The sequence below is a fragment of the Vigna umbellata genome, chromosome 4 (genome assembly GCF_029865625.1).
Source record: "Vigna umbellata cultivar VRB3 chromosome 4, Vumbellata_1.0, whole genome shotgun sequence".
Lineage (NCBI taxonomy): Eukaryota > Viridiplantae > Streptophyta > Magnoliopsida > Fabales > Fabaceae > Vigna > Vigna umbellata.
In genome coordinates this window covers 29146039-29167476 of record NC_142168.1, presented here as the reverse complement: position 1 = coordinate 29167476, position 21438 = coordinate 29146039, and the positions used below count along the sequence as shown (strand labels likewise).

Sequence of the window (21438 nt, the reverse complement as noted above, 5' to 3'; positions counted from 1 at the left end):
TAAATAATTATCTCCCTAAATGTTGTTTAGTTAAACATAATAATATATTTTTGTTACTAAAATAAAGTGATAAAGGTTGAATAATAAACCCAAAACCTCTTGCCACGAGGTCACCCCTTTCCTAATACTCGATCACACATCACTGAGCTCGTTGCAGCAACAGCAACACTAACAAGTGACAGACAGAAACCGGAGTGAGGGTGCTATGTTCCACGTCCTCTCCCAATGTCTGTCCTCTCCCACGGCCACCCTGTCGCAGGCGCGCCAAGCCCACGCCTTGATCCTCAAACTCAACCTATTCTCCGACACCCACCTCACCACCACCCTCCTCTCTCTCTACGCCAACACCCACTCTCTCTCCACCCCCCAACTCTCCCTCACCCTATCCTCCCACCTCCCCCACCCCACCCTCTTCTCCTTCTCCTCACTCATCCAAGCCTTCGCCCGCTCTTCCCACTTCCCCCATGTCCTCACCGCATTCTCCCACCTCGCTCCCCGCGGTCTCGTCTCCGATGCCTTCCTCCTCCCCACCACCATTAAGTCCTGCGCCATCCTCCGCGCCCTAAACCAGGGCCAACAGGTCCACGCCTTCGCCTTGGCATCTGGGTTTGTCTCAGATTCCATCGTGGCCTCCTCGTTGATCCAAATGTACCTCAAATGTGATCGCATTGTGGATGCAAGGAAACTGTTCGACAGAATGCCTGAGAGAGACGTGGTTGTCTGGAGTGCCATGATTGCTGGGTACTCGCGCCTTGGACTTGTGGATGAGGCCAGAGGCCTTTTCGGTGAGATGAGGAGTTGTGGGGTGGAGCCCAATTTGGTGACGTGGAATGGCATGCTTGTTGGGCTTGGTAATAATGGCTTGTATGATGAGGCGGTGGGGATGTTTCGGGTAATGTTGTTGGAAGGGTTTTTGCCTGACGGGAGTACTGTTTCGTGTGTGCTTCCTTCTGTGGGGTGCTTGGAGGATGTGGTAATGGGGTCTCAGGTTCATGGTTATGGCATCAAGCAGGGGCTGTTATGTGACAAGTTTGTGGTTAGTGCCATGCTTGATATGTATGGGAAATGTGGCTGTGTGAAGGAGATGAGTAGGGTGTTTGATGAAGTCGAGGAAGTGGAAATCGGGTCTTTGAATGCTTTTCTTACTGGCTTGTCGCGGAATGGTATGGTTGACTCCGCGTTGGAGGTATTTAACAGGTTAAAGGACCAGAAAATGGAGTTGAATGTTGTGACATGGACTTCAGTAATTGCTAGCTGTTCCCAGAATGGCAAGGATTTCGAGGCTTTGGAGCTTTTTAGAGATATGCAGGCTTATGGCGTGGAGCCTAATGCTGTGACAATCCCAAGCTTGATTCCTGCTTGTGGGAATATTTCAGCATTGACACACGGGAAGGAAATTCATTGCTTTTCCCTTAGAAAGGGGATTTTTGATGATGTATATGTAGGTAGTGCGTTGATAGATATGTATGCCAAATGTGGTAGAATTCAGTTGGCCCGGCGTTGTTTTAACAATATGTTGGCCCCAAATTTGGTTTCGTGGAATGCTGTTATGAGTGGATATGCAATGCATGGGAAGGCTAAGGAAACAATGGAGATGTTTCATATGATGCAGCAGAGTGGCCAGAAGCCGGATTCGATTACATTTACGTGTGTTTTATCAGCATGTGCGCAAAATGGCTTGACTGAAGAAGGATGGCATTATTATAATAGTATGTCCAAAGAACATGGCATTGAGCCTAAAATGGAACATTATGCTTGCATGGTGACTCTGCTCAGTCGTGTTGGAAAACTTGAAGAGGCTTACTCTATCATTAAGGAAATGCCATTTGAACCTGATGCTTGTGTATGGGGAGCCCTGCTAAGTTCTTGTAGAGTTCACAATAATTTGAGTTTAGGTGAAATTGCTGCAGAGAAGCTTTTCCCGTTAGAACCAGCCAACCCTGGGAACTACGTTCTTTTGTCCAATATCTATGCTTCAAAGGGCTTATGGGATGAAGAAAATAGAATACGTGAAATGATGAAAAGTAAGGGATTGAGGAAAAACCCTGGATATAGTTGGATTGAAGTTGGACACAAAGTGCACATGCTTCTTGCTGGTGACCAATCACATCCACAAATGAAAGATATCTTGGAGAAGTTGGATAAATTGAATATGGAGATGAAGAAGTCTGGTTATCTCCCCAAGACTAACTTTGTTCTGCAAGATGTGGAGGAACAGGATAAGGAGCAGATATTGTGCGGGCACAGTGAGAAGTTAGCTGTAGTATTAGGGCTACTCAACACAAGTCCAGGGCAACCTCTTCAAGTAATAAAGAACCTGAGAATATGCGATGACTGCCATGCTGTGATAAAAGCAATAAGCAGATTGGAAGGAAGAGAAATTTATATAAGGGACACAAATCGTTTTCACCATATGAAAGATGGTGTTTGTTCATGTGGAGATTTTTGGTAAGTAGCCATGGTTTTGTCGGGACTTATATTCAGGAGGGGTCAAAATTCTACCGTGGGTCCATCTTGTGGATGAGAGAATGTATTATAATCAAGATTATTTGCAGTCAAGAATTTCATGCCATCCATGTAGTTAAAGCATCTCGAGAATGAAGACACGTGTGCTTCATCTTTTGGTGACTGGAAGCTGAATAATTCTCAGTTGTTTTCAAACTGGTAAAAAATTCTCTTCTCTTCCCTTTGTTATTGTAATCAAGATTTATAGTAGCCTGATGGAGAGGAGACAACTTTCAGGACTCATGATGCAACTATGCGAGCAGAAAATTTGAGGAACTCTAACATTATAACTTGCCTAATTATATATTTTTCTATGACTGGAAGTCTCATAATGGTTTGAGACTTGAGCATCTGTAATGCTCATGACATGTTAATGCAGATGTCTCTCTTCCTTTTCAAGGCCTAATATGTTTCTATCAGCTAGATCGAGGAAACATGTGATGAGGAGGAATTCCAAGAAAACTGTATATTGAATTGTCAAACAGATCATCTAGGATGTTTTTCTGAGAACTCGTGGTCTGATTCCGTAGACTTTCCTTTGCAAGGGTCGCTATGTCCATGTTAGTGGTAAATACCTGATTTCACAACAATTAGTAGATTCAAACACATGTTAATTTGTGATACTTTTGAGTCTTCACAGGCTCATTACCCCTTCCAGAATGTTTTTTTCTCTGGAGAAGAGCATGTATTTCTTCTGTTTATGTTGGGTTCTTGTCACATGGGACTAAAATATTTATCATAATAAATGCGGGTTCTTTAATTGTCTGTAACTTTATGTGGATATGAAGGTTCCTTTTACGGATGACTTGTGAATTTTGGAGACGTGATTCCTTAACTTCTGCTGCAAGACAATGTAAATTTAGGGATTCTCCAATTGGAGAAGCATTCATTAGCAAATTCTGGAGATATTGTTCATTTTTACTGAATCTTTTCACTTGCTTGGCTGCAGATGGTTTTTGTGCTTTGGTTATTCATCATGCGGTTCATTAGTAACACTACTCTCAACTAGTATAAGATTATGCATTCAAGAAACATACTTGTTTTTCAAGAACCAAGGCTAATGGAGGTGCATTTTTTTCCATGTAAAACTTTTAAGTTATGGTGTCTAAGAGTGTGATAAGGCCAAAATGTCTCTAAACCTACTTGTTTAAAGGTTTTTTCCTCCTGCACCCTATAATTTCTAGTTGCACTAGATAATTTTTAAATAACGTAATTATCACTAGTGCAGAAAAGACCTTTAACGTCACCTTTTAGTCGTCTGACCCTCGAATATCTAACGTAAAAAATGACCGGTGACATTTTTTGTAAAAAAAACAACTATTTAGACGTTGGCTATGGAGGGATCCGACGTCTAAATACTCATATATGTTGGCTCCCCCGAATAGACGCCAAAACTAAACAAAAAAGTTAAAAAAAAAAAAACTTTTTATTCTATTTAGACGTATGTTATGCGGGAACCAACGCCTAAATACACAACCAAAAATTTAAAAAGTCACTTTTTGACTACATTTAGACGTCTGATCCCGCCAATCCGACTTCTAAAGCCATTTAGACGTCTGTTATGGGTAGGGATGGCAGCGGGTCGGGTCGGGCACGGATAGTGCCTACCCGCAACCCGACCCGACAAAAAAAAATCCACCCGCTACCCGACCCGCTACCCGCACGGATACCCGCTTAAAAAATATCCGCAGGTATTTTAAAACCCGCGGATATCCGCAGATACCCGCAAATATTAAAAAAATATATATTTTAATAAATTATTAAAATAAAATTTAAATAAAATTATAAAAAATATATAAAATATAATATAAATTAAATTAAATATAAATTTTAATTAAATTTTAATTAAATTTAATATTGTAAAATATAAATTAATGTTAATTTTAATTAAATTTAACTTAATAAAATATAAATTAAATTTTTATTTTTATTTTTTTGCGGGTAGCGGATATCCGCGGGTACCGATAGTATAATATCCGCACCCGACCCGTTTATAAGCGGGTATTAAAATATCCGCTACCCGCGGGTTGCGGGTAATAAATATCCGCGGGTATCAACTATCCGTCGCGGATTTTATCCGCGGATATCCGCGAGCGCGGATTTTTTTGCCATCCCTAGTTATGGGGGAACCGACTTCTAAATACTCAATCCAGAAATTTAAAAAGTCACTTTTTGACTCCATTTAGACGTCTGATCTTGCTACACCGATTTCTAAAGTCATTTAGACGTCGGCTAAGGGGGAACCGACTTCTAAATACTCAACACAAATTTAAAAAGTCACTTTTTGACTCCATTTAGACGTCTGATCCCACCACTCCGACTTTTAAAGCCATTTAGACGTCTGTTATTGGGGGAACTGACGTCTAAATATGCAGCCCAAGAATTTAAAAAATCACTTTTTGACTCCATTTAGACGTCTGATCTCGTCACTCCAACTTCTAAAGTCATTTAGACGTTGGTTATGGGGGAACCGACGTCTAAATACGCAGCCCAAGAATTTAAAAAATCACTTTTTGACTCCATTTAGTCGTCTGTTATGGGTGTAACCGACTTCTAAAGCCCTTTAGACGTATGTTATGGGGGAACTGACTTCTAAATGTTGGCATTAAAACACCGCGAACGTGAGACAGCCGTTACGCCCACTCATTGTTCATCTTCGTCGCGTTTTCTCTCTTCGGGTTACTGCATATTACGCTTGAGGTCCCCCATGTCCCCCATAGTTACAATCCGTTTATTATGTCATTATCACTTTAATAAACAATTTTTTTTTTTGTCTTTTTAGGGTTATGTCTAGGTGTAGAATATTCTTGATTGTGTTGTTTGTGATGGAAAATGATATAGAGGTTGTTATTCACCATGGGAGAAAGTTCGTGAATGACAAATGCTTGAAGTATGAAGGGGAGAATGATACAATGTATTTTGATCTTGACTTGTGGAGTTATTTTGTTGTAGTCAGTGTAGTCAAAAGTCTTCGGTATGATGGATTTAAGGACTTGTGGTTTTGTGTTGGATGTGGTCCTGCATTAGATGATAGGCTAGAAGCCTTGTGTGATGACGTAGGTGCCATGCATATGGTCACTTTAGCTCAGATAAATGGACAAGTTCATTTATATGTTGTGCACATTGTGTCTCAACCTGATGTCATTCACATGATTAAATACAATGTTGATGAAGGAGGTGACGAAGTTGCACCTGAGGTGAATGAGGGTAGTGAGGATGCACAATTTGGTGAGGCTACAGATGATGGTGTTGGACAACAGTTGGATGAGGGGGTAGGTGGTGATGGTGAGAGGATACAAGTTATTGTTGGTCAGGCTGAGATAATAAAACCAGATGGTGTTCAAGGTGATAGAAAAGAAGTTGATGAAGGTGATGTTGAGAGGACAAAAGCAGATGAAGTTGAGGTGGAGAGAATAGAAGTTGACGAAGGCGGTGGTGATAAGACAGAAGCATATGAAGTTGAGGGTAAGAGGATAGAAGTTGAGGAAGATCATGGTAAGAGTGATAGGTTAGAAGTACAAGATGGTGAGGCTTACATAATAGAAGTAGAAGACTTGGAGGATATAGAAGTACACGTATGTGATTGGAGTACATCACATGATGGTGATGATGATGAGGTGAATAGTAAGGATGAGTTAGTAAACATAAATGTGCAGTGTGACTTTAGTGAAAGTTCTGGTAATATGGAGGTTGAGTCGAATCTGTTTTACTTGGGTCTGAGTCAAATATGGAAGAAGATGAGATTAGTGATTCAAGTTTGTTCAATGATGAATGACAATCTGAGGACTTAACTTCTCCTGACATAAGTGATGAAGAAAGTGAAGATGAAGAGGGTTATGAGAAATTTTCTACATTTAGTATGCAAAAAAAGATGTTTGATTTCAACTGGGAAGTGGGAACATATTTTGTGCATAAAGAAGACATATTGGATGCCATCAAAAGTTATACAATAGAGAATGGGAAAAATTTGAAACTTGTTAAAAATGATAAAAAAAGAATAAAGGTTAAATGTTTGGGATCAAAAGGAGAATGTCCGTGAGTGACATATTTTGGTTTCATGAATACAGTAAAATCATGGCAACTGATGACTATGGTTGACAAGCATACATGCATTAGGGAACACAAGTTGCGCCTATTCAATGCAAAATGGCTAAGTAAAAAATTGGTTTCTTCGACACTCATTGCAAGTGGAAGATGAACACGAATGACCCATATACATTGTTGCGTCGTCTGCTTTCACACTTCCTGTTTCGAAACTTCAACTACTTTCCAATCTTCAACAACAACAAACCCTAATTAACCAAATAGGGTCTTCACTAAAGATTTCGTGCAAGGTTCACAAGCACATTCCTCTCAAAATTTTAATCACGAATGAAATTCCATATTTAATTTCATTGAACCCTAAATCCCATTTCACAAATCCATATTATTAAAATCTAATAAGTTGTCAAATTCCACATACTCAACTCTCAGCATGCCACGTTTAAAAAAATTGATATGTCAACCTCGCACCTCATCAAATACTTAACCCCATTACGCCAATTTAACGGCAGAGACTCAATTGATTTAAATTAGCACTTTTTAGGACTCAATTGGGGATTCTAATAAATTGAGGATCGAACTGGGAAAAACCCATAAATAAAATTTAACCAAAAATAATCAAACCAATAATAAAAAGAAAAAAAATTAAGCAGTGTCAATAACACTGTATATATGATTTTCAATCAAATTAAGAATTTTATTCTGATAATTATACTTTATTAAATGTATTACTAAAGTGAAGCATTATGATGTTGGCTTTGAATATAAGATTTTAATAGGTAATATAATTTTGTAAGTATCTAATAAGTTTTCACTAACACTTTACGTTCCAAAAATCCTCAAATCATCGTACTAGTATTGAAAGTATAATTCAAAATGAAAATTATATTTCGAATAATCACTTTTAGAATGAAAGAAGAATGTGCTGTTTGAATACACAATCTCCTCTAACCCGATTAACAACAACTATATACTAACTTAAATTTATTGCAAAAAAAAAAAGCATATAATTGAAAGAAAAACTTATTAAGTATCTCATTGAAAGAGAATAAATAATAAATAAAACAATTAAAAGCTGTAATTGAAAATGCATGTGGCTGTCGATAATAAATAATGGAGACTGTGATGATATTGACAACATAGGTCATTCCATGTAAACAAGAAATACACAAAGTTTTCTTAATAAACTTTTTAGACCATGTAAACAAGTTTTTTTGTAAATTAATTAAGATCTTAATTGAATTCCTCGGATTTTAGTGAAGAAATTTTCAGACTATAACCTTCAAAAGAATTCTTCTTATAAATAATAATTGTCTAAGTCGTTTTTTTATAATGAAAGTTGTCAATGGTGTGGACTTCCAACAACCTTAGAAAGATAGGTTATTTATAACTTATTTTTCTTCATGATGGAACATTTGTCGCAAGCGAATGTAATCTTGCGGATGTTATCTTTAGAAAATATAATAATAAGAATTATATTGAATAGGAATTATTCATGAACTAGTGTCTTACATATTTAATTTTGTTACAAAGTTCTGATATAAATATGATATAAAATTTTAATTATTATTCTTTATTCTCGTTTCGTTGTGGTCTATTCGTTTAAAACATATCGTTATAAAAAAATGTTTTGTTTTGTTTTTTTTATCAAAGTAACATTTTTTTAATTTATTGAAATGGACAATATTTAAAATAAATTATAAATATGAGTGATTTTATTGTGAATAAGTTATGACATCTTGAACAATAGAAATGTCATCTTGTCACAACTTCTGTTTAAAATGTAATAATTAAAGTTAGAGTTAGGTTATTTTAATACAACTTCAACTTAAAAATATTTTATATTAAGTTAATAATGTAACTTTCTTAAAATAAAATCGTGTCAACCTATGTCTGTAATTTATTAAAAAATTATTCAATTTAATAATATCTTTAAAAAAGTTATACTAGTTTGGTAAAAAAAAACCAAATATTTCATGTGTTATATAGATAATTTTTGTTGTTTATTGTTTATTAAATAAAGTAGTATATTTATTAGGACAATTTTATTTTTCTTTAGGATTTTGTAGGATGAGATGACACCGACCAAACCCATTGATCCCATATCCATCTTTCATTTTTTTCTTAGAACAATAACTATGTTAAAAAAAGTCTTTTATATCGGTTAAAATGATTTTTCTATACCATTTTTCATATGGGCATAGAAGTAGGGGTGTAGAAAGTATTCAATCTTTTATACCGATTATGAAATTGGTATAGAAATATCTTTGGGAGATAATTCTATTTATATGAGGCAATTTTCATATATGAAATTAGTATATGAAATTGGTATGAAATTGGTGTAGAAAGTATTCGATTTTTTATACCGATTCTGAAACCAATACAGAAATATCGTTGGGAGATAATTCTATATATATGAGGCAAAATTTTTAGATTATAGCCAAAAAAATGTCTAAAAAGTCTAACTTTTATACTCGTTATAACTATAATAGGTATAAAAAAGTATCACTTTTAATATATATACATCCACAACATATGTATTTTTAACACAACATAAACTTCTAACAAGGTCATTATGTTGTTGTTGAACCCACCACTACCCTTCTTATTTGGACATGGTAGTTAAACTGATCCACCCTAACACCTTATTAAAGACGAACACAAAACTAGACACCATGAAGTGCAAGGACCAAATTGACTGAACTCACCTCTAGCCCCAAACTAACCAATTCTCTTCACAAAATAGCAAGCATAATATCCAATTTAAAATGCATAGAAATAACACATGTCCATTGTCCAAAATCCTATATTTTTGCCCCAAACATTATGTATGATAATCAATACTTATACTCAACCAATGCACTCAAAATGATGCAAATATATAAATTGCCCCAAACTAACAAACATGTTCCTTACGAAACCAATTATTCTGCACCTTATACTACACCTCAATTGTAATTCAATCAAATGACTTAGATCGTTTCTGTATGGGAATTGAGATTTTGGCTTGTCAAGTTCATCAAGCAGCTAACAATATCTACAGTTGGAACACCTAACACACCATGTGACAGCGGCCAAACGCCATAGCAAACCAATAGACAAGGACTAAGCACACACCACATGTTGCAACTTACAAACTCACTACAACAACAAAGCACTACAAGACCAACCACGACAAAGGCTTCACCCACCATAAACAAGAGCTTCAACCACCAAAAACGAGAGCTTCAACCACGGCACCAACAACTTCACCCTTCCACCATGACGAGAACTTCAACTAACAATGATAACCAGCGACAGAGGGCAAAAGGTTAACCCACCCACCACAATAAGAGCTTGAACCAACAACAACAACTAGCAACGACTAACAACAACTAGCAACGACTAACAACAACTTCACCCAACCACCATGGAAACAACTTCAACAATGACAACCAGCGAACGATAACAATGACAAGAAACACAGAAGAGAAAGAATGTAAAGCACGAGAACGAGAACGAGAACGAAAGAGAAGAATTGCAAAACAAAGAAAGTGAAGCGCAAAAGAAGATTTAGGGCATAATGTAAAATAATGTATACTAATCATAATGTCTAATCGGTATTGAAAAATTTCTCCAATATTACATTTATGCTACTGTACAAATTCTATACCGATTTTAAATCTAATATGTATAAAAAAAATGACTTTATATACCTATTTTGATAGCAAATAATATAGAAATATTTATAATTTATTATTATTTTACCACACACCATTTTTTTTATATATGTTCTTAGTGCAACTTGTATGAAAAAACTTTTTATATTTATAATATTATTACCGTTTGATTTTAACTACTATAAAAAATGGCTAATAAAAATTATATTTTTCACTTAGGAATGTTATTTTCTTAAGGAATACTTGACTTCAAACGTCAAGAACCAATGAATCATGATTCATGAATCCCTACAATGATTCATTATCTTCTACCAAATTTAGGGACAATTTCTTGGAACAGAACCACTTTTTTACTTATGAACCTTATTTTTGTGAAATGTAAACACAATAAAGTCGAAGACTACGTACCTTTTGACACAAACAAAATAAATGTGTACCTCTTCTATAATATAAAGGAAGTATTCTTTTAGAGTAAATTATAAACAATTTTTAATTTCCTAAATTCTGTTCAATATTACTATTTTAAAAATACTCTCATCTTTAAACTAAAACATCCTTCTTAATAAACATAGCTTGATTTTATTTTAAATAATCCACACGTTACAAAAAAAAAACAGAGAAAATAATGCAGTTGATCTTTTCAAATGGAGCCATACTAACACGCTCAAGCCACAAGAAATGCAAATTAAAACTGGTATAAAGAATAATATCATATATTTTAAAAGTAATTATTGTTGATAATCATTCTGTCATATCTAAATGATAAAATTACCCAGATGCAGAAAATATATGGTATAATATTATTTGAAAATTCTTGTATAATTGAAATGTTATTTCTCTGAGTTTTTTTATATATATAAATTTCAATATGAAAGTTAGTTTTGAAAGAAAAGATAAATTAGATTTGAATGATACTAACAGATTTTCTTTGATTAGAGTGACTTTTATTTTTATATTTGAGATTGAGGACAATTATTACGTGCGAAGTAAATAATATAGTAAAGTAAAATAGTTTCACGTCTCATCAAATTATGAACATTTATAATTATGAGATAGATTTATTGACCTTTTCCACAAACATATTAACGTATTCCTATTAAATTCAAGATTTTTACATTATTAAGCTATGAAAAATAACTATCAATACGATTTTTCTATTTGTTTTAAAAACTTGTGCTGAATATAATATAGGGAATTTTAGATTAGTTTTACATTATTTTTTAATTGGAAAAAACATCTTCCGTAGTAAGTGTAAATTACATTTTTTTTCTTATATTTAAAATGAATGAGAGTAATTATCAAACTAATTTATATAGTTTTGTTCTCTTTTTAACTTTGATCCATTCTCCTCTTACTTTTTATGTCATTTAGTTGATCTATTTTAACAAAATTGTAATTTGAATATAATTCTCAATTTAATAATTAATAATAAAAGCAACAAAACACTGTCAGCTTTTATAACAGTAAAATGAATAGACCGCGTTAGACTCGTGTAAAGACAAATATATTACAAAAAGCCATGTGTCTTCTTCACATTAGTTTGACTATTTCAGAGGGTGGGACCCACACGAAAGCTTATTAAATAAATACAAATTTAAATATGTATGTCAGTCCTTAAAAACAATTAGTGATATTATATGGTTAGTCTTTTAAGTTTCTTAAAATTAAAATATTTTTATTTAATAGTAATATTGTTCAAATAATTACGTGAAATATATAGAGAGAAGGGAAAACAACAAACATTTAAAAATTGTTAAATTTCAGTATTAACATTTAAAATTTACGTGAATAAATAATTAATTAATATAATTGAAAAATACAAAAAAATATATTAATAATTATACAATCAATAGTAGTCTAAAATAATTTAATTATAATAACAGTGTTGGAGTCCCGTAACTAGTTTATATGTAAAAATAATAATTTTAATATTTTATAATACTATTTAACAATATTCCTAAGTAGTAAAAATACGAGGAATTAACAAAACCATAGAATAAATAAATTAGAAACCTAATTATTTAATCATTATAATAATTATTCTATATTTAATTCTTAAAATATAATTAATACTGTAAATATTTAGCCTAAAACATTAAACTCATTTAAGCATAATTACTTCCATCTTTGTTAACGACAACTATGCAGAGAAAAAAAGTACTAAATGTAAAATTAAAAAAAAATATTTTGATATGCAAAATGTGAAATGTTACAAAGAAAATAATTAGTTATAAAAATTGTTTTATGATCTTCGTGTAGATTTATTTACACAAATAATTATAAACTAACCATGATGAATCTTAAATTAATATGAAAATGATATACAAATTTTAGTTCTTGAAAATATAATTAGTTGTAAAAGAAGTATTATTAAACTGCAAAAGTGTAATTATTTTTTGTTGGTATTCAATGAACTACACTTTCTAATACTAACAATTCACCTTAGGAAATCAACAAACTTTTGTGTGATATTTGAATTAACAATGATATTAAATTGTTTTAGAACTAAATAGTTGGAGAGATAGGATATAATGAAAAATCCTTATCTAGATTTTGTCGGAGAAATAAACACGGTCGTAGCCAAAGGTACAAACTTGTTCAAAGGAGCTAACAGGAAAGTGTGTGGGAAAAACACACATTAATGCTGCTTTATTTTCTGCTTTCTGCTACCTTAGTTTCACACCGTTCTTTCGTCAAAGTTGCCTCAAAGACTAAAACACAGTCACCTTTTCTCTCTCTTTCTCACTCATGATTCTTATTTATACAAGTGAGAATCTTCTTCTCCTCTCCTCTTGTGCCATTCTGTATTTTCAAATGGCTGCACCGTGACATTTGTTAACAGTTAGTGGGGTCTGACTTCTGAGTATTTCAATACCTTATACAGGTCTCATCCTTAGTTTCCTTGCTGTTGTTCTATACTTGGAAATAGAATCAATCTTTCATTCATTTCATACCCTTTTGCTTGCTTTGGTCACTATTTACTATATCATGTATGTATTCTTCCTGGAGAAGTGCCTATTACCATTTTTTTCTTTGTGTTTGATGGTTTCACCATTTTTAGTGATGGAAGAACGCTGTTGTTCCTTGAAAAATAAGCTATGTTAAGTGTTCAAAATGCTTAGAAAATAACCCATGTTGTTACTTTTCATTTTCATTTCTCAGGAAGTAATGATATAGAGGACCCTTTGAGCCTGTATAATTTGGAAACCTACTGCTGCTGTCTGTCACAAAAGCTCTTGGATTTGTTTTGTTTTTCATTTTTTTTCCTTCATGAAGGGTTGTGATTATGTCAAGAGTAGAGAAAGAGATAGCAGATTGGGGATAGAGGAGTTTCCAAAAGTTATTTGAAGAAAAAAACTTCAACTGAAAAAGAATGAACTTACCAATAAAATCTTCGATTGTTGTTTATTTCCCACCATTGTGTCATCTCTTCTACCATAAAGTTTCATTGTTCGAACATCTCTTCTGCATCATTTGAGTCTTAATTGTATGGGCTGTAAGTTTATGTGAAAGAGATTATATTCCTCGTATCCCTATTGCACATCATGTTTCATTTGGCATATTCGCTTATATATGATGGTCTTTGGATGCTTTTCTTGCCGCGCTGTATGTTTTGTTTCCTTTTCACTTATTCATTGTTTTCTGCATGGGTTGGATTAGTTTTGACTTTGATATCACTGTTTTGACGTAGAAACTGAGATGCAGAATTTTTCTTTTTAATTTGCAGAACACATGGCTAATTTTGAGAGAGACGAGGTGGCAATTCTATCAGATTGTCATCCTCAAGCATCAGTTGAAGTCCTTGATTCTGGATTCCCAAGGCATGTATCTAGGACTCGAAGTGTATCAATTTCTATTCCCGCGACACTCACAGAGCCATATGAAAGAGATACTAATCTTGTGGGATACACTGGTCCCCTACGGATTCAGAGAATAACTCAGATGAGTGGTCCATTACATGTTACTAATAGACCTGGAAACCTTTTTCGGCAGAATAAAGTGGTACCCCAGTCACAAGCAGAAGAAAGTAAGACAGAAAATTTTTCTTCATGCTGTGGCATCATGGGTGAAAATGATTTGCAGAACTATGCTTGCAAGAATGAACATTTAGTCAGGTCCGGTCCACTGGGAATGTGTAGTGATCCATATTGTACAACGTGCCCAACTTACTTCAAGGCTATTCAGAAAAGTAGTTCAAATGCTTCGGGTATATTTAATCATGAGGTATAAAATAAATTATACTTTTCTTTCTCTTAAGAAGCTTATGACTGCTACATGTTGAAGTTTCCTTAGATTACACTTTGTTTGTCAAGGTTCTTAAGTTTTTGCATTGATCATACTCAAGAATTTTATTCTACATGTGTATGCTTCTGCTCTATAGTTTAATTATAAGAATTGCTTATGATTTAATATGATGATTTTGTAAGGATGCCTTGGTAATTTTTTGAAACTACAACTTCTAAAGCAGCCAAAGGTTTTTATGTTTATACATAATATCATGGTGTATTTTGATTCTTATTGTGGACTACTTTGTTGTTTTCATAAATTATTGTTTCACAAGGTGATGAGATTTGGAATTGTTACTGCAGTTGGACCTAAAACGGAATTACAAGCTATTTTGTCATGCATGTGTATGCATAGAAAATAGATGTTGTGGTTTTAATTATGTTCTATTTTTTGGTTGTGTTGGCAATAATCTTTCACATTTTGAAATCTATTTTTCCATTTGTGGAAATTTGATCTTATGAATCACTTTGACAATATTAGCTTCATTTACTCAACGATTTTGAACTTTTGATATTTTCAGTTTCGGAATACTCTTTACGACGATGCCAAGAATTGGGCGAGAAGACTTTTTACTTTCTTGATTCCCCATGTTCCTAGAGTTATCAATCCTCATAATAAACTTGTACAACAATGGAAACAATTTTTTGTAATATGTTGCTTGGTGGCAATTTTTGTGGATCCGTTATTCTTCTTCTTGCTCTCTGTGCAGAAGGTATGGTTTAACCCCTTTATTATGATTCAAAATATTGCATGCTGTACTAGTTCCTATGTGATTCTTGTTATCTATGATTATGCAATGAACATGTCTTCAATTCTCATTGAAGTGTTTAACGTGCTCTAAGTTTTCTGACTTTCTTATGCAGAATAATAAGTGTATTGTTATAGACTGGGCTTTTACAAAACTTCTTGTTGCACTTAGAAGCATGAATGATTTCATTCACTTCCTAAACATTGTTCTTCAGGTAACTTTTAAGACTTTCCTACTTTTCTTATATTAAGTCAGAGTACTGTATTGTTACTTTGAGACATGTATTTAAAAGTTTTCTCTCTGTAAGAGACTAAGAGGGTATAACATAATCTGCTGAATGTTCCATAAAGCAACCTATGAATCATATTTGTTTGCTTCTTTTTTATCATCAAATGTAAAAATCTATATGAAAATCATCATATCACATGCTAAATTTTTCTGTTGAACTTAACATTTGGCTTCCTTTCGCTACCATTTTGTACCAGTTTATTTCCTGTCAGCTTCTTTTTGTGTAACAATCACAACAAATAACTGTAGAGGTTGACACCGTAGTGTGTCTGTTGTGTTGGTACCAAACAGAGAAGAGTGATGGTCTTGAATCTTTAATCTAGTTTTATTTGTTCACAAGTCTATGTTGGTACTCTATTCTAATGCAACAGAGCTAAATTAATTATTTCACATTGACTCTCTGCAGTTTAGGTTGGCTTATGTGGCTCCTGAGTCTAGGGTGGTTGGTGCTGGGGAGTTAGTTGACCATCCAAAGAAAATAGCTCTTCATTACTTTAAGACATCTTTTTTCATTGACTTATTTGTTGTTCTTCCACTTCCTCAGGTGAATTTCTCTCCATTTCCCTTCCTGCTTATGTTCACAGCAGTATCATTTGCATGTGATTTTTTCATGATCAAGTACACAATCTACACTATGTTTTCATTCCTTGTCACTAACTTTGGGTGTATACCATTTTATGAAGATGGAAGCAATTTGGGGTGAATAATTGTCTATTTGTCAAACTCACGATCCTGGTATAATTCTGTGAAATATTTGCAGATATTCATATTGTTTGTCCTACCAACACACTTAGGGACAGGGTCAACAGGAGCAAACTATGCAAATAACCTTTTGCGCATTGTGATCCTCGTCCAGCATATCCCTAGACTATGTAGATTTCTTCCTATGATATTTTCTCCAGCTGGATTCGTATTTGAGTCTCCGTGGGCAAATTTCTTTATAAATCTTTCTACCTTTGTACTGTCTGGACATGTTGTTGGATCCTGGTGGTACCTCTTCAGTTTACAGGTAGGTTAAGGCCTTTCCTTTACATAATTGTATTTCCTTTTCAGTGGAAACTATTTCCTGCCACTTTTTTCTATAATTTCTAATTTTAAATTGACATAGCTTTGAAATTCAATTTAAATTGTAAAGGAAATGAGTCCCTATGATTTTGTGAGCTACATTAAGTTTTAAAGCATTCTTTCTATATCTTCTCCCAGAGGGTTAATCAGTGTCTACGAGAGGCCTGTGATACCACACATATTACAGGATGCACAAAATTCATTGATTGTGGACATGGAATAACTGAAGCATATCAACATAACAATAGTTGGCATAATTGGAGGAACAATACTTTTGCAAATGCTTGTTTTACTGAAGATGGTTTTCGTGATGGTTATGGCATCTTTATTAAAGCTGTCAACCTTACCGCACATCCTAATCTATCTACTAGATATTTCTATTCATCATTTTGGGGATTTCAGGTAACTTTGTTTATTGTCTTCAAGTTTATCATGTTACCAGTATATTTGTGAGGTGTATTTTTCATGAGATATAAAGCTTTCCTAGTGTTGAAAATTGAGGCAAGATAACATGCACATTAATGCTTCTAGAGCAAGAAATTCTAAAAATGAATATCCATGAATCTGGAAAAGCCTCATTGAAATTATATTGGGAACAAGATACTTTGTTGATGTATATAAATGGCATGCTTTTTAATTCAATATTTTATTTTTCAAATAGATGAAATCCTACTAATGCTCTATGCGTGTGTTTTCTGCAGCAAATTAGTACACTGACTGGGAATTTAATCCCTAGCTATTTTGTTCCCGAAATCCTTTTTACTAAGGCCATTCTTGCGTCAGGACTGTTGCTGTTTGCTCTTCTCATTGGAAACATACAGAATATTCTTCAGGCTCTTGGACGCAGGTAGAATGCCATGTTTCATATATGGAACTGAATATAAGTTCATTACTGGTTTCATGATTTTGGAATTTGGACTTTTTGGGTTGATGGTTTTAACTATGAGTTCTGGACTTCAAAGAGCTCTTGTAATATTATATTCTAGTAGTTTTTCTAGATTAATTGTGGCTAACAAATTTACCACTTGTTATATGTTAAATAGTTAGCAACATACATATATATTTATGCATATTTCATCTTCTTACTTTCTCTTACAGGAAGCTAGAGATGTCACTTAGGCGACGTGATGTTGAGCAATGGATGAGCCACCGGCGCTTAGGAGATGATCTAAGAAGGTACAATTCTTTTCCATTATGGTCAGACTTGTATTTCCCTCAGTGTTTGTTGTTAAATTGGTTAAAATTTTCTTGTTATAACTCTACTCCTTTCCAAAGCACCATTTTTGGCAATGTATATATTAACTTCAAGTAGAAAATATTACTACTTTACAGGTCAAAATAGATCAACTCAAGTCACCAACTATTAGAGAATCTTTTACTGAGTGACCAATGATAGTTTGCTTTTCCTTTTTACCTGGACAATTTGTAATATCTTGAATCTCTATATATGTGTTTCTGACTACGCTTCCACCTGAATGCATTTGCTAAAATGCATTATGCACTGGCAGTGTCTAGGAAAAGAGTGTTGATGGAAAAGGGTTATCTACAAAAAAGAGACTACTTACCAACCTCAGCACTAGTGTATAGTATAGAACTGCAATACACTTATACATGATTATTTTTCCAAAAGCCTAATTCCTTCCTCTGAATTAATGTCATGCCTCCACCAATGTGGAATATGATCAAAGAAAACTATGAGAAGCTAGTAATCATTGCCACACTATAGGAGGCTATGGCATGTTTGTTTGAGCAATGCTTAAAACAGTTTCACAATCTGTCACTTTTATACAGGCATTGAAATCATATGATTTATCTGGTTGATATAATGTGAGACAGATTCCATTCCACTTATATGATTGGTCTGTCATGTAGGAGAGTGCGACAGGCTGAACGATATAACTGGGCTGCAACAAGGGGGGTGAATGAAGAAATGCTCCTGGAGAATTTGCCAGAAGACCTCCAAAGGGAAATTAGACGTCATCTCTTCACATTTATTAAGAAAGTTAGTACAGTAGTTTCCTTGTCATCAATTCACTGGTTATATAGATTTTGCACTTGATATAACTTCTATGTTTATGAGCTCTAGAATTTGATCCTTGTTGTTTCCATTCTGCTAAATCAGTTGAGTTTTATTACAAGATAGGGTGATTTTGTGCATTGTCCACACTTCAAGCTTAAATGGATCTTACATTGTGTTTTATATGCTGCAGGTTCGAATTTTTGCCTTACTGGATGAGCCTATCTTGGATGCCATATGTGAGAGGCTAAGGCAGAAAACATATATCAAAGGAAGCAAAATTTTGTATGATTGTGGTTTGGTAGAGAAGATGGTTTTTATTGTGCGTGGAAAATTGGAGAGCGTTGGCGAAGATGGAATCAGTGCTCCCCTTTATGAAGGGAGTGTCTGTGGTGAAGAACTTCTGACATGGTGTCTTGAGCATTCCTTAGCAAGCAAAGGTACATTGCACTTCTAGAAAACAAACATTAGAAAAGTAACAACTGCTCTAAGGTACTGTTTGATATAAAGGTAGAAACTGTTATGAAAAAATTGAAGCATTTATCATATTCAATGCTTACATTTTTACCTAAGTTGAATTATTCAGCCTTATTTTCACTTTTGATCTCTTTTCCTATCATCATTTTGCAAATTTAGTCCCTCACTCTTTTCAAATTTGATCCTGTATATTTTTACTGTGAAGTTTTTGGTCCATGTAGCTTAACTTTCAGTATTTAATAACAATGTTGACTTGTCAGCATGGATGTGTTGATGTAGACTTGACTTAAGGTGCTCATTAGCGATATTCTTTATAGAGTAGAGTGTGAGTTCAAGTTTCACGTTGAATAGAAACGAGAAAGTAAAGTATTATATAAAAATGAAAGACATGTTCTTTTAAGGTTTTGGGTAGAGAATAGTTTAATCTCTTACGTGGTTGGGTTCAGATCTCAACATTGTTATATTTCCTCAGTGAACCTCTTCATAGACCCAACATGTTCCATGATTATGGTATTGGCATGCTGAACTTGTTTGAAATTTTGTCTTACAGGTTGCAGAAAAGCAAGGATTCCAAGGCAAAAGCTGGTTAGTAACAGAAGAGTAATATGCTTAACAAATGTGGAGGCATTTTCCCTTAGAGCAGCAGACCTTGAAGAAGTTACAGGCCTATTTGCAAGATTCTTTAGGAATCCCCGTGTTCAAGGAGCCATAAGGTTATCATCTTCTCCTGTTTTATGCCCTAATAAAACAATCAAATATCTCATCATGTTAGTCCTTATTAAATAATGGGAATTAGATAAATTCCCCTAAACATGCATTTAATTATGAAATTAATTATCCCTTGTTGTTGATTATATTATGATAGGTATGAATCACCTTATTGGAGATGCTTTGCAGCAACAAGCATTCAGGTTGCATGGAAATACAGAATGAAATGTCTCCGTCGTGCTAAAACTACATAATCAAATGAAACATGAACATTTAGATTTCAATGTTATATATAAGGTGCATTAGACATCACTTATTCACACCTACAAATTATTGTAAAGTCATTAGCAACATATGTTTTAAAAATATAAAGCCAAATTACAATTTTTTATTATTTCAATTAATGCTTTGGAAAACAATTTTTTTTTTCATTTTCTTATCTTATTTTAAAAATTACTCATTTCCATCTCAAATGTAAAAATACTTCTAAATCATAACGTAAAATAAGCTTTGTCTTAACAACACAATATAACATTACACATATCATATACATGAACATATAAGTCTTAAGCATTTACTTATGGTGAATTATGACATCAAAACATACTAAACACTCTTATCATAAGGTATAATGTTTAAGTATAGATTCACATAATCATTATAATGTTTCTTATAAATTATTAATTTTTCCTTTACTATATGTTTTCCATTTTATTGGCAATAATATTAATAAATATTTTCTTTTGCTTTTTCTCTCCATTATTTTAAGAGGTTTTACGATATATCATATGTGTTAACAAAAGTATGTACTTTGTAAGAGTTACTTACTTAAAACTTTCCCATCATCTCCCAAGATATATATAGAGTATGGTTAAAAAAACTTCAAATTCGTGTAAATTAGATTAGCAACATGTTCAAATTAAGTTGAATTAAAACTAATAAACTTTTTTTGTAAGTCAGAATAAATCTTATAACCTTATACACTAAGCAATTTTGAGTACGATTAAAGGAAAGTTTACCCTATATGACTTCAAATCAACCATTTGAGTTAAGATGCAAAATTTTTCACTTACTTAAAATTAGTGGGATTAAATTTATTTATTTTTAGCACAATCTCTAAAAATCAAATTAACTCATTTAACATATCCATATGATTAATTTATTCATATTAGTATGCATTCAATGAAGTATTTTACATTATATATTAATTTTTTACAAGTATCTTTTTTTATTCCTTTAATTTTGTAATTTTTGTATACAATTTACCAAGAAAACATAACATTTTTCCAATTAGACATAACATATATTTAATGAAACATCTTATAAAAATACAATAAGTTAATAGTGATATCATAATACTATAGTTATATGAGTTGATAATTAACCACTTAAAGTAGTTGTATATTTAAATATAATTGTTATAATTTTTTTTTAATGTCAAGATTTTTGAATCATGTCCATTATTTATTTTAATATTTTCACACTCTTAATCATGTAAATATAATAGTAAATTGATCTAACACAATACATTTCTTAATTTTACATCATATAATATGAAATCGATCCCTTATTAATAATCAACCGATGGGTCTATATGAACAATTCGGTCAACAGGTAACATCATTAACTAAAAATAAAGCACA

At 33.2% G+C, this 21438-nt stretch overlaps 2 protein-coding genes across 2 annotated transcripts; both read left to right on the top strand.

Annotated features, from left to right (window-relative positions):
- Positions 1 to 99: 99 nt before the first annotated feature.
- LOC124843612 (Pentatricopeptide repeat (PPR) superfamily protein) lies at positions 100 to 3265 on the top strand. The gene is made up of 2 exons (XM_047320396.2): positions 100 to 2664; positions 2743 to 3265. Exon 1 carries the CDS (start codon positions 206 to 208, stop codon positions 2450 to 2452), a length of 2247 nt encoding a protein of 748 aa, XP_047176352.1. The 5' UTR covers positions 100 to 205; the 3' UTR covers positions 2453 to 2664; positions 2743 to 3265.
- Positions 3266 to 12849: 9584 nt separating this feature from the next.
- On the top strand, positions 12850 to 20195 carry LOC124848379 (putative cyclic nucleotide-gated ion channel 20, chloroplastic). The gene is made up of 13 exons (XM_088114070.1): positions 12850 to 12972; positions 13933 to 14429; positions 15013 to 15204; positions 15356 to 15454; positions 15935 to 16072; positions 16289 to 16537; positions 16732 to 16995; positions 17295 to 17440; positions 17692 to 17769; positions 18466 to 18595; positions 18804 to 19050; positions 19638 to 19800; positions 19953 to 20195. The coding sequence occupies exons 1-13, from the start codon at positions 12954 to 12956 to the stop codon at positions 20047 to 20049; spliced, it is 2319 nt and encodes a 772-aa protein (XP_087970196.1). The 5' UTR covers positions 12850 to 12953; the 3' UTR covers positions 20050 to 20195.
- The last annotated feature ends 1243 nt before the right edge of the window (positions 20196 to 21438 follow it).